This window comes from Geotrypetes seraphini, chromosome 4, assembly GCF_902459505.1.
Source record: "Geotrypetes seraphini chromosome 4, aGeoSer1.1, whole genome shotgun sequence".
Classification (NCBI taxonomy): domain Eukaryota; kingdom Metazoa; phylum Chordata; class Amphibia; order Gymnophiona; family Dermophiidae; genus Geotrypetes; species Geotrypetes seraphini.
In genome coordinates, this window is record NC_047087.1 from 1180553 (window position 1) to 1194880 (window position 14328).

At 42.9% G+C, this 14328-nt stretch overlaps 1 protein-coding gene across 6 annotated transcripts in view; it reads right to left on the reverse strand.

Annotated features, from left to right (window-relative positions):
- The window catches only part of AP1G1 (adaptor related protein complex 1 subunit gamma 1), a 584387-nt gene that overhangs the window by 143463 nt on the left and 426596 nt on the right, over window positions 1–14328 (reverse strand). For all 6 annotated transcript variants that reach the window (XM_033942090.1, XM_033942089.1, XM_033942091.1 and 3 more), the window contains one exon: window positions 8648–8761. In XM_033942090.1, the coding sequence (XP_033797981.1) occupies window positions 8648–8761 (114 nt within the window). The remainder of the gene's footprint in view (window positions 1–8647; window positions 8762–14328) is intronic.

Consider the following 14328-nt stretch of genomic DNA (forward strand, 5'->3'; position numbering starts at 1 on the left):
AACTAATAGCCAATCTGTCGATCAAAACAGGAAAGATTCCGGAGGACTGGACGGTGGCGAATGTTACACTGATCTTCAAAAAAGATTCAAGGGGAGACCCGGGAAACTACAGACCGGTGAGTCTGACCTTGGTACCCGGAAAAATGATAGAGGCGCTGATAAAGGACTGCATCATTGATCACCTCAACGGACACGGTCTAATGAGGATCAGCCAGCACGGTTTCAGTAAAGACAGATCTTGTTTGACATACTTGCTGCACTTCTTCGAGGGAGTAAACAAGCAGATAGACAAGGGCGACCCGGTCAACATTGTATATCTGGACTTTCAGAAAACATTCGACAAGGTTCCGCATGAACGACTACTTCGGAAAATTGCGAGCCATGGAATCGAGGGAGAAATACTCACGTGGATTAAAAACTGGCTGGGGCATAGGGTAAATGGACAATTCTCGGACTGGAAGAGCGTCACCAGTGGGTTGCCTCAAACTGGGTGCTTGGACCTGTACTCTTCAACATCTTTATAAATGATCTGGACATAGGTAAGACGAGCGGGGTGATTAAATTTGCGGATGACACAAAGTTATTCAGAGTAGTGAAGACGCAAGGGGCTTGCGAAGATCTACAACGTGACATAATCAGGCTCGAAGAATGGGCACCGACATGGCAGATGAGGTTCAACGTGGATAAGTGTAAAGTGATGCATTCAGTATCAAAAATCTCAAGCACTAGTACAGGATGTCCGAGGCGGTACTTGGAGAGACCTCCTAGGAAAGGGACTTGGGAGTTCTGATAGACAAGTCGATGAAGCCGTCTACACAATGTGCGGCGGCGGCAAAAAGGGCGAACAGAATGCTAGGAATGATAAAGAAGGGGATCACGAACAGATCGGAGAAGGTTGCCTTGCCGCTGTACCGGGCCATAGTGCATCCTCACTTGGAGTACTGCGTACAGCACTGGTCGCTGTATATGAAGAGACACACGGTGCTACTTGAGAGGGTCCAGAGAAGAGCGACTAAGATGATTAAGGGGTTGGAGGTGCTGCCATACAGCGAAAGATTAGATAAACTGGGCCTCTTCTTCCTCGAACAGAGGAGATTGAGAGGGGACATGATCGAAACATTCAAGGTAATGAAGGGAATAGACTTAGTAGATAAGGACAGGTTGTTCACCCTCTCCAAGGTAGGGAAAACGAGAGGGCACTCTTTAAAGTTAAAAAGGGATAGATTCCGTACAAACGTAAGGAAGTTCTTCTTCACCAAGAGAGTGGTGGAAAACTGGAACGCTCTCCCGGAGGCTGTCATAGAGGAAAACACCCTTCAGAGATTCAAGACAAAGTTAGACAAGTTCCTACTGAACAAGGATATACGCTGGTAGGGCTGGTCTCAGTTAGGGCGCTGGTCTTTGACCAAAAGGGCTACCACGTGAGCAGACTGCTGGGCATGATGGACCACTAGTCTGACCTAGCAGCAGCAACTCTTATGTTCACCGCTTCTGCTTGTTTCAAGTAGAGAGTTGCGCGGGGACAGAAATCCCACCCATCCCTGCCAGGATCCTCTCTGTCCCCACCCATTCCCGCAAGTAATTGCACTAGTACTGCAGTACAAGCAGAAGCAAATTTCTCCTAGTGTCTATTGTACTACACAGTGGTCAGGGGAGTGATCATAAATGTGTCAAGCATTTTTTTTTTCTTTGATTTCAATTACCCCAACATTGACTGGTTAAATGTTACATCGGGGAGTGCTAGGGAGGTAAAATTCCTAGATGCCATAAATGACTGCTTCTTGGAGCAACTGGTCCGGGAACCGACAAGAGGGGGGTGCTATTTTAGATTTGGTCCTTAGTGGAATGCAAGATATAGTACAAGAGTTAATTGTGTTGGGTCCACTGGGAAACAGTGATCAAAACGTGATCACATTTGAGCTGATACTGGGAGTAATGTCGCAAAAGAAATCAACTGTAGGGGTATTTAATTTTCGACAGGGTGACTATGATAAAATGAGGGAAATGGTTATAAAGAAGTTAAAAGGATCAGTTGCAAAGGTTAGGACTGTAAACAATGCGTGGATGTTATTTAAAAATACCATGGTTGAAGCCCAGACCAGATGTATTCCACTTATCAGCAAAGATGTAACGAAGAGGAAACGAAAGCCAGTGTGGTTAAAAGGTGAAGTGAAAGAGGCTATTAGAACCAAAAAAATCCTTTAAAGAATGGAAAAAGGATCTAAATTAAGAAAATAAGAAACACAAGCACAGCTAGTTAGATGCAAAGCATTGATAAAGACAGCTAAGAAAGAATATGAAGAGAAACTTGCAAAAGAGGCAAAAACTCATAGCATTTTTTTAAGTACATCAGAAGCAGAAAACCTGTGAGGGAATCTGTGGGACCGCTGGATGATTAAGGAGCAAAAGGGGCACTCATGGAGGATAAAGCCATAGCGGAAAGACTGAATGAATTCTTTTATTCAGTCTTTACGGAAGAAGATGTAAAAGATCTACCTGAACTGGAAATGGTTTTCAAGGGTGATGATGAAGAAGGAACTGAAAGAAATCTCGGTGAATCTGGAAGATGTACTATGCCAAATCGATAAGTTAAAAAGTGATAAATCGCTAGGACCGGATGGTATACATCCCAGGGTACTAAAAGAACTCAAACATGAAATTGATGACCTGCTGTTAGTGATCTGTAACCTGCTGCTAAAATCATCTGTAGTACCTGAAGATTGGAGGGTGGCCAGGGGAGATCCGGGAAATTTCAGACCGATAAGCCTCACTTCAATGCAGGGCAAAATGGTAGAAACAATTATAAAAAATAAAATTGTGGAACACGGAGACAAATATGATTTAATGAGATGGAGTCAGCATGAGTTCAGCCGAGGGAGATCTTGTCTCACAAATTTGCTTGACTTCTTTGAAGGTGTGAATAAACATGTGGATATAGGTGAGGCAGTTGATATAGTGTATCTAGATTTTCAAAAAGCTTTTGATAAAGTTCCTCATGAGAGGCTCCTGAGAAAAATAAAGAGTCATGGGATAGGTGGCAAAGTTCAATTGTGGATTAGGAATTGGTTATCAGATAGAAAACAGAGGGCAGGGTTAAATGATCATTTTTCTCAATGGAAGAGAGTAAACAGTGGAGTGCTGCAGGGGTCCGTAGTGGGACCGGTGTTATTTAACTTATTTATAAATGATCTGGATATTCGGTCTCTCCCTCGAGACGCCTTAGCTTTTCCTATTGAGGACAGATTTGCAGCACTTCTGGATCCATATTTGGAGGTTGGGTTTACTGTTTCTGGTCTGTATAAGCACTTCCATCGTTTTTTGGGACCGACTGATCGTGCAGTACTGCAAGCTCATTGGTGTCAAGATCTGGGGATAGCCCGAGACGCTTTGGATCTCCCTTCCTTGATTAAACGGATCCTGGGAGTTTCTGTTAATGCAGATCTCCGTGAGTGTCAATTTAGGGTGCTTCATCGGGGCTATTTTATGAAAAGTCAGTTATATTACTCGGGATATACGGATTCTCCTTTGTGCCCTAAGTGTCTCCTGCAGCCCCATTCGTTTATCCATGCTTTTTGGTCCTGTGTGAAAATCAAACACTTTTGGAGGCAGGTTTTATCTTATGTGGCGAGTGTTCTGGGTCATCCGCTTCCCTTTTCTGCGGCTGGTCTCTTGCTGGATAAGTTTGAAGCCTTCTGTTTGTCTGATTCGGGTCAGCGTCAGTTTATGCGACGGGTGGGTGTCTTGGGGAAGAAGGTGATTTTGTCTGTTTGGATTGGAGATACTTTGCCATCCTTTTGGGCTTGGAAGCTGGAACGGAAGGATGCGTCTTATAGCTTGCGAAGAAAGCGACAGTTTCTTCGGATTTGGGATTCTTATCTCTTTTCTCTATCGCCACGGACTCGAAGTGACATTCTGAATTCCTTGTAACTCTTTCTGAGACCCGGGCTCTCTTTCCTTTTCGATGGGGCGCCAGGTATACCCTCTTTCCTCTTTTTTTTTTTTTAATTTATCTCTTTCTTTCTTCTTCTTCAGTGTTGGAGTTCACTCTTCGTCTTTGGCAGTGGGTTATCAGAGTTCAAGCCTACTGCACTACAATTCTTTCTTGCTTCTGGATTGGGGGGTTTGGGGTGGGGATGGTTTGGGTGGGGACTGTTGGATTTGATATTTTGTATCTGATTTTTTATATTGTATTCTTTCTTGTTGGTGCTTGTTGGTTTGTTTTCTGTTGTTTGAAAATAAAAAATTGATTCAACATAAATGATCTGGAAATTGGAACGAGTGTCGTGATTAAATTTGCATTTGACACTAAACTGTTCAAAGTTGTTAAAATGGATGCGGATTGTGAAAAATTGCAGGTGAACCTAAGGAAATTGGAAGACTGGGCGTCCAAATGGCAGATGAAATTTAATGTGGACAAATGCAAAGTGATGCACATTGGGAAGAATAACCTGAATCACAATTACCAGATCTAGGGTCCGCCTTGGGGATTAGCAGCCAAAAAAGCAAACAGGATGCTAGGAATTATTATAAAAGGAACGGTTAACAAGGCTAAGAATGTTATAATACCCCTGTATTGCTCCATGGTGCGACCTCACCTGGAGTATAGTGTGTTCAATTCTGGTCTCCTTATATCAAGAAAGATATAGCAGTGCTAGAAAAGGTTCAAAGAAGAACGACCAAGAAAGTAAAGGGGATGGAACTCCTCTCATATGAGGAAAGACTAAAACGGTTAGGGCTCTTCAGCTTGGAAAAGAGACGGCTGAGGGGAGATATGATTGAAGTCTACAAAATCCCGAGTGGAGTAGAACGGATACAAGTGGATCGATTTTTCACTCGATGAAGTTACAGGGAAATACTTTTAAAACCAATGGGAGGAAATTTTTTTCACTCAGAGAATAGTTATGCTTTGGAACGTGTTGCCAGAAAATGTGGTAAGAGTAGATAGAGTAGCTGGTTTTAAGAAAGATTTGGACAAGTTCCTGGAGGAAAAGTCCATAGGCTGTTATTGAGAAAGACATGGGGGAAAGCCACTGCTTGCCCTGTATCGGTAGCATGAAATATTGCTACTCCTTGGGTTTTGGCCAGGTACTAGTGACCTGGATTGGCCACCGTGAGACTGGGCTACTGGGCTTGATGGACCATTGGTCTGACCCAGTAAGGCTATTCTTATGTTCTTATGTGTACACTTTGTGGGTGTTATTGACTTTTTGTGTATTTCGATCCCTTTCTTTGTGTTGTACATATTACTTCATAACATCAACAGCAGCCAATCAATTAGCACTACTAGACCTACACAGTGCTGTACACATTATATGCAGGTACTTTCTCTGCCTCTAGTGGGCACTCAATCTAAGATTTTGTTAGAGGGTTTAGTGATTTGCTCAAGGGTGCAGGGAGCTGCACTGGGAATTGAACCCAATTCACTGGCATGTCAACTAGCTGCACTAACCATAAGTCTACTCCTCCATGCATTCACTAATTTAATAATAACATTAAAAAAATAATTTTTTTAAATGAAAATCTGGAAGTGATACCATGTCATGCTTAACATTCTGCTATGTGAGTCTCTCGAGGGCTGCAAAATGGGCCTTTTATAATCATAGGGAGGGTTTATTAAAATATCGTGAAAGCCAGTCTCAGCAGGATGTTATCCTATTTGCGTCTACATTTAACCAATGTTTAGAACAGGGGTGCCCAATAAGTCGATCGCGATCGACCGGTAGATCGCCAGGGCAAAGTGAGTCGATCGAGGAGCCCATCCCAGGCTCCGTGATAGACTCACTTTGCCTTGGCAATCTACTGGGCCGATCATCCTTCCTCTCACCGACGTCAATTCTGCCGTCAGAGAGGAAGTTCGGGCCAGCCAATCGCTGCCTGGCTGGGCGGAACTTCCTCTCCAACGGCAGAATTGATGTCGGGGGGAGGAATGCTGGTCGGCCCGATGCAGGGAAGCAAAGAGAGCTTAGGGCGGCGGCGGCTTTGGGGCCTGTTACCCGATGGCAGTGGCGGCTTCGGTTTGTTCCCCGATGGTGGTAGCAGTGGCTTGGTGGAGGGCAGGGAGAAAGAAAGAAAGGGGGAAGGCAGGGAGATAGAAGGGAAACAGAAAAAAAGAAAGGGGGCATGAAGAGAGAAAAAAAGAAAGGGAGGCAGGGAGAAAGAAAGGGCAGAGAGAGGAAGAAAAAGTTGGGGGAGGGAATGAGGTCTGGAGGAGAGAAAGCATACAGGCTGAAAGAAGGGAAGAAAGATTGGATGCACAGTCAGAAGACGAAAGTTCAATTAGAGACTCATGAAATCATCAGACAACAAAGGTAGGAAAAATGATTTTCTTTTCAATTTAGTGATCAAAATGTGTCTGAATTTATATCTGCTGTCTATATTTTGCACTATGGCTCCCCTTTTACTAAACCACAATAGCGGTTTTTAGTGCAGGGAGCCTATGAGCTTCGAGAGCAGCGCTGGGCATTCAGCACAGCTCCCTGCGCTAAAAACTGTTATTGTGGTTTAGTAAAAACGGAGGGGGTTATATTTGTCTATTTTTGTATGGTTGTTACTGAGGTGACAGTGCATAGAGTCATCTGCCTTGACCTCTTTGAAAAAAACCCGGAATAGGAATGATAATTAACATTTTCTCAGTGTACAGTGTGCTTTGTGTTTTTTTAAAATTTTATTGTTGATAGATCATTTTGACTTGGTCATTTTAAAAGTAGCTCACAAGCCCAAATAGTGTGGGCACCCCTGGTTTAAAACAACAGAGTGAGTTCTACGTAGGCACATGAATATCTTGCGGGTACATCCATGTTTTCAACACATGCAGGTATTATTTTCCTATGGTCACAATAGGAATTTATGTGACATCGTAAGTGTCCTTAGATTTCACACGTTGCACTGGGATATCGCAGACGTGGTAACTGCTCAGTGTGTCCCCTGATGATTGAGTCTGTTGTGTTCATCTATCGGGATGGCTTTACAATCTATGGAGTGTGACTTCATGTGTGACTGAGGGGGTCATTTACATCATTGTTTGCCCCTGTTCTATGCTGTATGTGGGACACACCTCCCGCTGGTTTAAGACCAGACTACTTGAGCATAGATCATGCTTGAATACCTGACGGGTGGCGGTGCCTCTGGTTGTACACTGTCTTGAGACTCAGCATGAATTTCGTTCCCTGCGCAGTGATTGGAGGCATCAGCTGAGACAGAGAGAACAACGTTGGATATATTTATTGCAATCAGTCCAGCCAGCTGGATTAAATACCCGGATTGAAAGGGCAGCATTCTTTGGCTGAAGCAGATTGTGGATTGGTCTGCTGGTTGAAGGAGTGGAGTCTGGATAGATTTAACAGCTGCAAACTGTGGCGTTTCTTTGTGCAAGAAGTACATTGTGTCTGGAGCTGGTGTGAGTTCTGTACGGAGGGTACCGATTTATTGCCTGTGATGCAGAAAGTTACAAACCCCTGATGCAGCAGAGCGAAACGGAGATTTCCCCGTCAGGTCAATTGGCTGCAGGGTCCAGGCATTGGTGCACTAATTGGGTGTGCTTTGGAGCTAATTTTTTTGCTTTCTCTGCTCATGTAGCAATATTGGCGACTGTCATGCTTTTTTGTAAGGTGTTTTTTTCTGGGGGGCATGTTTTTCCACCATTGCTTATTTAACACACATGTGCAAGTGGTTTCAGTTTGCTTACTTTATAAGAAGTGGAGTTTTTTGCCATATGAAGCTGAACTGCGGCTTTCTCTCTCTATTTTTGAGTGAGTGTAGTGTGTGTGTTGGATGGTGAAGTCCTGTAGTGTCCTAGAGACCCCTGGTTGTTCCATATAGGGCATAGGTTTGAGTTATTTTTGATTGTTTATGTCCTTTTCCTGAGTTCTTCTGAGCAATTGAAATCACCCATTATTATAGTGTTGCCCATTTCTCCAGCTTTCCTAATCTCTGAAAACATTTCTTCATCTGTCTGCTCATTTTGTCCCGGGAGACGGTGGTATAACCCTACCTTTATATTCCTTCCCTTCACACTGCTATCTATGTCATGCAGAATGTTTATTTGATTTGATTCAATTCGCTCTTTAAGATATAGAACTGGGATGAATAATTCTTTATTCAGGAAGAGACCCCACATTGCCAGTGTTTTGGCTCTTGGCCTGCCTCAGGGGTCTTTTTAATGTCTGCCATACGATTTCCTTATCAAAAATAATTGTCCCAATATCAAATTAGATCGTTTCACACAGCCAGCATTCTAAAGAATTATTCATCCCAGTTCTGTTGGCATATACACTTCTATAAAGTAATATGTGACATTTTATGTATTTTTTAAATTGTAAATCAACTTCGGTTTTAAGGGGAATAGAAATTTTAAAATACAAATTCTTAGCAGTAGTAAATGTATTGCAACCAGTCCAGTGTAAGCACAGTACATTCTCTACAAAGTCTGCATTTCAAATAGAGATCAACATATCCCTTCTAGTTTTATTATTGCTGCTCTAGTTTATTCCCAGCATGCAATACACATCAGTACTGACTGCTGGGAAGTGTAACATTTTAAAAGGGGAGTCATATTACCATGGCACTTTTAGAAATACTTTAAGCCTCGATATTCACAGATTGGACATGCAATTTATTACATTTCTCAGACTGAGTTTCACTAATTTACCGTTTAATTGAAACATCCAAATCCTTAAGACAGTCCACGATGGTGCTTCGGTGTCTCTGCACTGCATTATGATCGGTCTGTACTGTCTTCAACAAGGACGTCAGTGCCACATACCTATCAAGACGGTTCAAAGATCAGTGGTAGTGTGCACAGCAGGGCAGCCAAAGCATTTCAGTTTGAAAAAAATAGATCAAAAGCCCAGCAGTCAATGAATGTAAACTGTACTTCTAATGTCTACACCAGCGGTCTCAAACTCGCGGCCCTCCAGGGATTATTTTGCGGCCCGTGGTCTGCCTTCTCCACTTCACAAGTTTTCCGATTGTGGAGAGGACAATCGCATACAGACCGCGACTGCTGTAATTAGACTTGCGTCTCTCTGGAGGGAATGTCGGCAAATGGCTTGTGGCTCGCCTAAAGCAGGGGTCCCCAATCTGCTTCCCTTCTCTTCTCACTGCCCTCCCCCAAGCCACCGCAATCGGGGAACAGGCCAGCACCGAGGTCTTAGCTCTTCCTGCTTATCTTCCCCAGCGTGGAGCCGACCAATTCTCGCCACCCGACGTCAATTCTAACTTCGGAGAGGAAGTTCCGGGCCAGCCAATCGCTGCCTCGCTGGCTTGGAACGTCCTCTCGGATGGCAGAATTGATGTCGGGTGTTGAGAATTGGTCAGCTCCACACTGGGGAAGATAAGCAGAGAGCTAAGACCTCGGCGCTGGCCTGTTCCCCTATTGTGGCAGTGGCGGCCTGTTCCCCAATGGTGGTGGCTTGGGGGAGGGCAGGGAGAAATAAAGAAAGAAAGGGGGGACAGAAAGAAAGAAGGGAGACGGAACACAGACAGAAAGGGGCATGGAGAGAGAAAGACAGAAAGAAAGGGTGGGCATGGAGAAAGAAAAAAAGAAAGAAAGGGGGCAAGGAGAGAGAGAGAAAGACAGACATATAGAAAGAAAGGGGGCATGGAGAGAGAGAAAGAAAGAAAGAAGGGAGCAGGGTGAAAGAAATAAAAAGTTGGGGGAGGGAAGGAAACAGATGCCAGACCAGGGGAAAGGAAGGATGGAAGGAAGGAGGGAGGGAGGGAGAGAAAGGAAAGAAAGAGATGTCAGACCATGGAAATAGGGACGGAAGAAGAGAGAGAAGGGAAAGTAAGACATGGAAACGTAGATTTTGAAAAGAAAGCAGAAAAATTGAATATTGAGTTAATGCCAAAGATGGATGTAAGGCAGAAAGTGAAGATGGAGAGAAAAACAGTCAAAGGACAAGAAGGCCCTGGAAACAGTTAAAAGCACAGAAAAATAAAGTCACCAGACAACAAAGGTAGGAAAAATGATTTTATTTTCAATATGGTGATTGAAATGTGTCAGTTTTGAGAAAGGAAAGATATTAAACCATAAATGTGAGGGCCGCAGAAAAAATAGTTAATGACAATTTTGCATAAGGTAAAACCTCTTTATAGTTTATAAATCTTTCCTTTAACTGTTAAAGGAAAGATTTATATACTATAAAGAGTTTTACCTCATGCAAAGTTGTCATTTCTTTAATAAGACATTAACTATTTTTTTCTGTGGCCCTCCAAGTACCTACAAATCCAACATGTGGCCCCACTAAGGGTTTGAGTTTGAGACCACTGGTCTACACTATGCTTCTCTTGTAAAAGGCTCAACTCCTTATATCTCATACTTTTCCTCGTGGCATGCTGTCTCTTACTCCTTCCTATACTAGGCATTTTATTTATCACTTGGAATTGTACGTCGCCCTGAACCTAATTAGGCATAGAGCGACTCATGAATTGTAGATCAGATTAGCAGTGGAAACAACAGGATTGGACTAGCTCAGAGCATCTGGGCCCAAAGTACTGCAGTGGGGCGAGGAGACAGACGATTGAGAAGGACCACATGAGAGCAAGAAAGCAAAGCAACTTTCCCGTAACAGATTGCTCTCCAAGGATAGCCTGATCTGATATAGTCTGGCCAGAAAGAAAGTACAAAAGTTCTAATAACTCAATAAAAGGGCTTTCCACTTTAGTGTGGTCAGTGGGGGACTTTTCAATTTATTGTCTTTAGACAAAGTCAACTCCTCATTTCCTGTTGTCCTCAGAAAACAAGTGTTACAAGTAAGAAACTTTGCTTTCTCCAAGAACAAACAGGATATGCCTAATTTCGAACAGCAGTATACGAGGGCAAAAACAAAATACAATACAATTTGTGTACTACAAATACCTCAAAGGAAGTTCAAAGCTGTTAACATAAAAACAAAAGACAATATTCAATATAATAAAAACATTAAGAAAATTACAAGTTTTTCAAAACATATTCCTTAAACAGATGAGTTTTCAAGGCCTTTCTGAAGCTCTAATAATCACTGGAATATTGTGTGCAATTCTGGAGGCCACACTACTGTAAAGATGTACTGAGAGTCGAATCGGTTCAGCGTATGGCCACCAGGATGGTCTCAGGGCTCAAGGCTCTCTCATATGAGGAGAGGCTGAATAAATTGCAGCTGTACTCTCTCGAAGAACGTAGGGAAAGGGGAGACATGATTGAGACGTTTAAGTATATCACCGGTCGAAAAGGAAGATGATATTTTCTTTCTTAACGGACCCTCGGCCACAGGAGGGCATCCGTTAAAAATCAGGGGCGGGAAATTTCATGGTGACATCAGGAAGTATTTCTTCATCGAAAGAGTGGTTGATCATTGGAATAGACTTCCTGTGCAGGTGGTCAAGGCCAGCAGCGTGCCAGATTTTAAGAATAAATGGGATGCGCATGTGGGATCTCTAAGAGGGTAAAAGTAGGGGGAGGGTCATCAGAATAGGCAGACTTGACGAGATATAGGATATCTGGGAGGATAAATTTAGGGAAGGGGATCTTTAGTGTGGGCAGACTTGATGGGCTATGGCCCTTTTCTGCCGTCATTTTTCTATGTTTCTAATCTATTTTATGAAAATATAAATATTAGAAGCATAAAATGCTGTGTAATAATAATAAATATTAATTAGTGTAAGTGAAGTGCTCAGTCACCAATCGATCCGTGCATAAAGTACTAATAAAAGTACAAGCGCTGGCTGTGCAACAGGGACCATCATTGCACTCTCAGTCCCTAAACCTTCTTTAATCAGTATAAATCAACAAAAAGAAATGAAAAAAAAATCACTTATCTTCAAATAAACATAAGGAAGGTAGCATGGTATTAGTTCAGGTTTCAAGTTTATTGTGTTTAATATTCCGACCATCAACATGTATCTGGTCGGTTTACAATGCTAAAAAAAATAAAATAAAAAGGTAAAATAATAATTATATATATATGGGGAGGAGTGAACATTATAAAGACGATAAACAAGAACTTACATGAATTTGAGGGTAATAAGGGGAAGGAAGGGTGAATAAATATATTATTAAAACAAAATTTAAAAGAAAGGGAAGAGGGGAGGAGGATATGACATCAGGGATAGGGTCGCTTCATAAAAGCGGTTGAAATGATTTTACTGGTTAAGGAAAGGAAGTATCGCACAGAATCCCCTCGGGCCCTCCTGCGCCCTCCAAACCTCCAAGGCCCATAGTTATGAAGCTTCTGCGCTATCCACAAGCCATCCAAATCATGCAATCAGCTAAATCTGCTCCTGATCTTACAGTTGACGGCAAACGGATTTTATTTGTCCCGGATGTCTCAAAAGCGACTGCACAGAAGAGGAAGGCTTTCCTTTCTATGCGCCCTCAACTCAAAAACATTGGAGCACAGTATGGTTTATTTTATCCAGCCCGAATGCGGGTGACGTATCATAATGTGAGTAGAAACTTTGATAACCCTTCTGACTTACAACGCTATCTAGATGACTCGGTGGGCGCTATGACCTGAGCTGTTGAATCAACATTCTTTTTTTCTTCTCCACTTGGATGGGCTGCACCCATTTCTTCTTGCTAACATCACAATGGCAGGCTGTGGAGTCTTCTGCTGAGCTCCTCTTGTCAACATGAGACCCCAATTATGGAGCTTTGTTTGTTACGTTTTCTCAGCTTTTTCTGGGCATGAATCACCTGATTTTCTCCTTCCCTTCCTTTTTATTTTGTTTCTGAGGAGCAACTATTCAGATTTTACATCATTCTTGATCCGTCCAGCTGTCTGCAACCCCATTTGGACTTTAGCATTCAAGTCTCTTCTACATGGTTAAAATTCATCTAGTTTCCCTCAATGTTAAGGGCATAAACAACCCCTTAAAAAGGAAAAAGATCTTACACTACTTCAAACATCTAGATGCTGATATTTGCCTGCTTCAGGAAACCCACCTTTCTACAGAAGAAGCCCAGAAACTAATCGGTGGTTGGGTCCAACATTCCTTTGCTGCACCAGCTCAAGGCAAGAAAAATGGAGTCATCACCTTAATGAAGAGGTCACTTAATTTCCAGCTCTCTTCACACCAATTTGATCCCAACGGAAGATGGTCCCATATTGAGGGCACCATTGCAGGTCGACCATTAAATCTCTTCAACATCTACGCCCCCAACTCGGATGATCCCGCCTTCTTCCAGTCGTTCCAAACTGTCTCCACCTCATCCTTGACATCCCACACCATATTCGCAGGGGACTTTAATTTCCCCATTGACCCCTTCATAGACAGATCTTCCACTTGCCGACTGGCCAAGCTTGGGGCCCGTTCTGCAGTTCGCCAACTTATGAATACCTACGGGTGGTCTGACATCTGGAGAATTTTTCATCCTACCACCAAAGACTACACTTTCTACTCATCTCCGCATCATACCTTCTCCAGAATTGACTATATTTTAGGTTCAAAGGACATTGTGAACACTGTTTCCTCCTCATGTATACATGACATTACGATATCAGATCACGCTGCTGTTTCTTGCTCTCTCGACTGGTCTTCGTCCCCCTCCTCTAGGCATTGGCGAATGAACAACTTTCTGCTTCACGATGAAGATTTTCTTTCACACATCACAACGGAATCACAAGCCTTTTTTTCCAACAACCTTGACTCAGTTTCTGAGTTTACTACTATTTGGGAGTCTTATAAAACTTGGCTCCGGGGTGAGATTATCAGCTACTCTGCCTTCCAAAGTAAGAAGCGCAAATCTTCACTCCACCAATTGGAAACAGACATTCACACCTACGAGACTCAACTATACCTCCGTCATGATCCTTCACTTTAAAAACAGTTGCAACTCCTCAAATTTCAATACAACGAAATATTTAGCTCGCTTGCTTCTGCATCCATCTTTCGACGTTCAGCGACCTACTATGCTTCTCATAACAAAGCAGGACACCTTCTAGCCACCTATCTTAAAGGTAGAAGATCTAAACAAAGGATCACACATCTGAAATCGCCCAATAACCAACTTCACACTGCTACTAAAGATATCCTAGAAGACTTCCGCATCTTCTACAAGGACCTATATTCCTCTGAATCCTCATCGGAAACCAACTCCATCTCGGACTTCCTTGATTCTTTATGCCTACCATCTCTCTCTGAATCTCAACATAGTTCATTGCAAAAACCAATATCGTCTGAAGAAATTTGTCATGCTATCTCTTCATTGCCTCCGGCCAAAGCACCGGGTCCCGATGGTTTAACTTCAGAATTCTTCAAATCATTTTCTTCACTCTTACAACCCCATCTGCTCTCCTACTTCCAGAGTCTCCAGTCATCCCCGAAAGGCATCCGTCGTTTCCTCGAAGC